The following is a 6,395-nucleotide window of genomic DNA, read 5'->3' as shown; positions in this document are numbered from 1 at the left end:
TTAATTTTAATAATACATTTTATTTAACCTAATATATTCAAAAGATTATCATTTCACTGTGTGATCAACATCAAAAGCTTTTTCAGTTAATTTTATTTGGTATGTAATAACTGTATATGGGGTACAGAGTGACATTTTAATACCTAGAAGTGATCAAATCAGGATGATTAGCATATCCGTCACCTCAAACATTTATCATTTCTGCTATGAACATTCAAAATCTTCTCTTCTAGCTTTTCAAAAATATATAAGAAATTATTGTTAACCACATTTACCCTACAGTGCTATGAAACACTAGAAATTATTTATTCTATCCAATTATAATTTTGTATCCATTAACCAACATTTCCCTACTGCCCGCTCCCCACTACCCTTCCCAGCCTCTAATAAGCATAATTCTACTCTCTATTTCTGTGAGCTCAATTTTTTTAGCTTCCACATGTAAGCAAGAACATATGGTGTTTATCTTTCTGTGCTTGACTTACTTAACATAATGTCCTCTGGGCTCATCCATGTTGCTGCAAACGACAGAATTTCCTTCTTTTTTAAGGCTGAATAGTATTTCATTTTGTATATATACCACATTTTCTTTATCCATTGATCTACTGATAAACATTTAAGTTGACTTCATATCTTGCTCTTCTGAATAGAGCTACAATAAACATGGGGGTGTAACTACCTCTTCCATACATTGATTTCCTTTGTTTTTGATAAATATCCAGTAATAGGATTGCTAGACCATACTTGACAACAACAAAACAAATAATCTGATTTTAAAATGGGCAAAGGATCTGAATAGACATTTCTCCAAAAAAAGACATACAAATGGCCAACAGGTATATGAAAGGATGCTCAACATCACTAATCATCAGGAAAATGCAAATCAAAACCACAATGAGATATCATCTTACCCCAGTTAGAATGGCTATCCAAAAAATAGAAAATAACAAATGCTGGTGCAGATGTGGAGAAAAGGGAATTCTTATACACTATTGGTGGGAATGTAAATTACTACAACCACTATGAAAAACAGTATGGAAGTTTTCAAAAAATTAAAAATACAACATCAAACGTTATTAATATTTCAAAACAAAAAAATAAAAAATAAAACAGAAAAAGAAGAGGCGGGTGGATCAGTTGAGGTCAGGAGTTTGAGACGAGCCTGGCCCACATGGTCAAACCCCGTCTCTACTAAAAATACCAAAAATTAGCCGGACCTAGTGGCAGATGCCTGCAATCCCAGCTACTCCAGAGGCGGAGGCAGGAGAATCACTTGAACCCGGGAGGCAGAGGTTGCAGCGAGCCAAGATCGTGCCATTGCACTCAAGACTGGTTGACAAAAGCAAAACTCCGTCTCAAAAAAAAGAAAACAAAACAAAAGAAAACAAAGTTCACAATATTTCATATTCTTTTTTTTTTTACTCAATCACTAAAATACAATATGTATTTTACACTTACAACACATGTTAATTCAGCCTATCCACAATTCCTGTGCTCATTAGCTATATGTCACTAGTAGCTACTGTATTGAATAGCACAGGCTTAGAGGAAGGTTTCTCACTCTCGGCACTATTGACATTTTGGACCTGATAATTCTTTTTTTTTCTTTTTTTCTTTTTCTGAGACAGAGTCTCGCTCTGTCACCCAGGCTGGAGTGCAGTGGTGCAATCTCGGCTCACTGCAACTTCCACCTCCTAGGTTTGAGCAATTCTCCTGCCTCAGCCTCTTGAGTAGCTGGGACTATAGGCGCCTGCCACCATGCCTGGCTAACTTTTGTATTTTTAGTAGAGATGAGGTTTCACCATATTGGCCAGGCTGGTCTCAAACTCCTGACCTTGTGATCTGCCTGCCTCGGCCTCCCAAATTGCTAGGATTACAGGCGTGAGCCACCATGCCGGCCAGACTTGATAATTTTTGGTTGCAGGCTCCTGTGCCCTGTGCGTGATTAGCTGCATCCCTGGTCTCCACCCTCTAGATGACAGTAGCAATTCTCCCCCAGTTGTTGCAACTGAACATGTCTGCAGACATTGACAAATGTCTCAGTGGGAGTGGGGCAAAATTGTCTCCAGTGGAGAGCCAAAGGTCTAGAAAAACAGGGGAAAAAATACATGTGTGAAATGAGTCTTAGGATGATCTGAGAGGAAATTTTCATTTTAGAACCGAACACTGAACCATGACAGTAATACTTATAACAATTAAAAGTCTATCCAGTTCCCATGTTTTAAATTCACAAAAAGGAGAAAGAAGAGAGGAAGAGGAGGGGTGGCAGAAGGAGAGAGAAATGAGAAGAAGGAGAAGACAGAAAAGGAGAAACCTCTTTTTATATACCTTTGTGCTTATTTTGGGCCCCTATCCACAGAAAAAAATAATGACCCAGCATTGAACCCACTTTGGTGGCTGGCATCAATATGTAATTATTTCAAAAACCCTGAGGATCTTGACTTTGAAAACAAGCCAGTGCTTGGGTTGCAACATGCCTCAGACAATGACTGTGGGTTCAGGTTGTTGGGGACACCCAGTGTTCTCAATCCTAGAACTGCTTACTTCAAATAACAGCATTGAATATCAGAAGCAATAAGATGCCAAACTCTGGGTGCACTGATCTCTTCCAAAGTCTTTCTTATCAACCAGGACCTTGGTAATTGGAAGCCTCAGTTAACTACATAATATTTTTGAAGTCCTTAACTTTGTATATGTATATATATAAAGTCTACATAAATATATATAACCTCATATATAAAGAACTTTGAAAACATATATATAAGCTTTATACATATATTAAGGACTTTGAAAACATTAAATATATGTGTGCATGTGTGTGTGTATATATATATACACAAAAAAATCAAAATTATAGAAGATTAATTCAAGGAAAGAAAGAAAAAAATGGGGAAGGGCTGAAGGGAAGAACTGAATCAAGAACATATCTTGGAAAACCTAACACTTGTTATAATCTTATCCACCTGAATTTATATGTGTCTATACAATATTCAGAATGTTGACTTTTAGGTACAAGAAGATCCTGAATCATCAAAAAATAGCCTATTGTTTTCACTCTACTTCACAGTTTTTTTAAGTTTCTTTAACAACAAGAGCTAAAAGCTAAACAGTTTCTAGTTGCCCCTTGGTTAATAAGAACATTACACTAACCAGGAGTTTCCACTCCTCAAGTGTTCTAGCTCATGGGGGATTTACTTCAACTGAGCTCATTTGAAGATACTAAGAGTCTAGCTGTTGAGCTTCCACACTAGGTACTCTAGGTACAGCAGACAACAATCTGTGTCATTCCAAGTATCTTCCCAGGGACACTTAGGACTATTGGTACAGGAGGAATCGTTCAAGTGGCTCCGGCAGACGTAGCTTGTGGATGGCTTGATGACATGCTCGACCGAGACACTTCCGGACACACAGGCGGCAGAGCTGCGAAAGAGCAGGTGGGCCTGAGAGAGAAATGAAAATGGTGTTAACTTCATAGTGGTGGGAGATGGTGTGGAAGGGGGAAATCAGAGAACTGGAAGAGGGGAAACTTTCTAAAAGCAGAAGAGAAGCTGGATCTGTATAGGAACTATAGAATGATGTAGCAGACACTAAATACAGGCAGTGGATCCCGATTTGCCCCTCTGGAAGGGATGCATTTCTTTAAGATGATCTTCCAAGGGTACTTAGATTACCAATGTTGAAGAATGAGGCTAACCAGAGGCAAGTTAGGAATGCAGTGTGGGGTCTAACGGGAATGCATCTCATTAATGTATTGAATGTGCCAATGAAAGTAATACACTGGGCCAGGCGCAGTGGCTCACGCCTGTAATCCCAGCACTTTGGGAGGCCCAGGCGGGCAGATCACACGGTCAGGAGATCGAGACCATCCTGGCTAACACCGTGAAACCCCGCCTCTACTAAAAAAAATACAAAAAATTAGCCGTGCGTGGTGGTGGGCACCTGTAGTCCCAGCTACTTGAGAGGCTGAGGCAGGAGAATGGCGTGAACCCGGGAGGCAGAGCTTGCAGTGAGCCGAGATGGCGCCCCTGCATTCCAACCTGGAGACAGAGTGAGACTCCATGTCAAAAAAAAAAAAAAAAAAAAAGAGTGCACATTCTGGGGTCAGATGGCTCAGAATCTTACTTAATTCTATTATATAGCTAGCTGTGTGACCTTGCCTATGCTTTTCTTTTCCCATTTGTACCTGGCATAGCAACCAGCTACTACCGTATAAAGTTCCCACTGCTCTAAAGTTTTAAAAATTCAGTGAGATTGATCTATGTTTCAAATTTAGCCCAGTGCCTGGCACACGTAAAGCTGAATAATGATAATTGTCTTAATTTTCTCCAAGCACACAAATAATCAATATAGGCTCAAAATATTTTCTTACTGTATAGATGTAAGAAGTTCTCTTCTGAATTTCAGATGCTTGCCTAACCTCTTCTGGCATCATAGTTGCTCTTAATGCCCATGGTGGAAATGGGAATGAAGCAATGAGGTATGCAGACCCACCTACTCCCTGATCTGGGGAACAGGCACGCAACCTCACCATTTAGTCGGGTTTCTGAAATACTCTGTGTCCTCCCCTACTGACTCTGACTCAAGTCTTTTGAATTTGCCATCAGATTGTCTCCCAACATTACAAAGAGTTTTGGTTTGCTCAATCATATGCTTATGCCAGGACACAAATGGAAATTCAACATTTTTGGGGTAAAAACAAGGTTTTCTGGTTTTCTTTTTTTGAGACGGAGTCTCGCTCTGTTGCCCAGGCTAGAATGCAGTGGTGGAATCTCGGCTCATTTCAACCTCCGCCTCCCAGGTTCAAGCAATTCTCCTGCCTCAGCCTCCTGAATAGCTGGAACCACAGACACCAGCGACCACATCCGGCTAATTTTTGTATTTTTAGTAGAGACAGGATTTCACCATGTTGGTCAGGCTGGTCTCCAACTCCTGACCTTGTGATCCATCCGCCTTGGCCTCCCAAAGTTCTGGGATTACAGGCGTGAGCCACCACACCCGGCCGGTTTTCTGGTTATTTTCTTGTTATGGAAAATACAAAGCAACACTCTGGTTATATGTAAATGCCCCTTGGTTTTTAGTGAATATACACAGCATATAAAATCCCAGAAGACAGGTCAGTGACAGCAGGGCTTGTCGCCTCCCACAATGCCACCTTCAATTAGAAAGAAAAAGGAAAGAGAAAGGAAAAAGAAAAAAAAGAAAGAAAAAAAAAGGAAAAAGAATAAAAGAAAAGAAAAAGGAAAAAAATGCTACAGATGAGACAGGAAGGGGAGAGAATGTGCTTATGGAAGAAGAATGGATACCCAGCCCTTGGTTACCTTCACGGAGCAAGAGCGCCTGCTCCACGCTGCTTTTTGGAGCCGCCAGATCAAGCGCACTTTTGCCCTGAGCATTTCTACGCTTCAGGTTAGCTCCATAGTCGGTTAGCAGGTGGATGACCTCCACGTTGGACTGCCTTGCTGCAGCATGGAGTGGGGTGTCCAGCCACTGGCCATGGTCGACACTGGCTCCTTAACAAAACAGATGGCCACAATTCAACACTAAATGGTAACGTAAAGCACAATGAGCTTCAAATATAGTAATTGCATATAAAGACATTTTAAGTACCATGACATATTTGACAAATCTTTGAAAACATGTGATTTAAGCCTAGAACCTCAGCAATGCCTACTAAGACTACTTGAAATTATTTGGTGAGAAAAGTGAATTTAGATATTTTTAATTATTTTAAATATTTGCTTTCCCATACAAACTGTGTGGCATACAAAATAAAGTATTTGAGGCTCTTGTTACATAGTTATTATGTTTGGGGGCAAAAGATAAAGCTAAGTTTATTTAGTATTTATATTATTTGGGGCTCAAGAAATGATTTCTGAACTTACTACAGAGAATAGTAAATGATGGGAAGTAAAAAAGACAAAAACTTCCTCAAGATAAAAATTCACAATAAAGGTTTTTACTACAATCTCCACCTTTATGTCAGGGGCTAAGTTTGTTGAATCTTTAGTCAAATAATAGTTTCAAGATATTTCATTTTTCCAGCCAAGCACAGTGGCTCACACCTGTAATTCCAGCACTTTGGGAGGCTGAGGTGGGTGGATCACCTGTGGTCAGGAGTTCAAGACCAGCCTAGCCAACATGGTAAAACCCTGTCTCTACTAAAAATACAATAAATTAGCCGGGTGTGGTGGTGTGCGCCTGTAATCCCAGATACTCAGGAGGCTAGGGCAGGAGAATCGCTTGAACCCTGGAGGTGGAGGTTGCAGTGAGCTGAGGTCGCGCCATTGCACTCCAACCTGGGCAATAAGAGCGAAACTTCATCTCAAAAACAGAAAAAAAAAAAAGAAAAAGATAGTTCATTTTTCCACAGACTCTCGGTTTCTGTATATGCCTTT

General features: G+C 40.1%; 1 protein-coding gene across 2 annotated transcripts in view; it reads right to left on the bottom strand.

The window, feature by feature from the left end:
- LOC105478151 (ankyrin repeat and SOCS box containing 11) overlaps nucleotides 1–6,395 on the bottom strand; it is a 35,130-nt gene continuing 28,735 nt past the window's right edge. For both annotated transcript variants that reach the window (XM_011735185.3, XM_011735186.3), the window contains exons 6-7: nucleotides 5,319–5,510; nucleotides 1–3,440 (exon numbers count right to left, since the gene is read on the bottom strand). In XM_011735185.3, coding sequence (XP_011733487.2) covers nucleotides 3,316–3,440; nucleotides 5,319–5,510 — 317 coding nt within the window. In that variant the 3' untranslated portion in view covers nucleotides 1–3,315. The remainder of the gene's footprint in view (nucleotides 3,441–5,318; nucleotides 5,511–6,395) is intronic.

Source organism: Macaca nemestrina, chromosome X (assembly GCF_043159975.1).
Source record: "Macaca nemestrina isolate mMacNem1 chromosome X, mMacNem.hap1, whole genome shotgun sequence".
NCBI classification, from domain to species: Eukaryota; Metazoa; Chordata; class Mammalia; order Primates; family Cercopithecidae; genus Macaca; species Macaca nemestrina.
The sequence above is the reverse complement of the archived record's forward strand: the minus strand, read 5'-3'. Positions and strand labels throughout refer to the sequence as shown.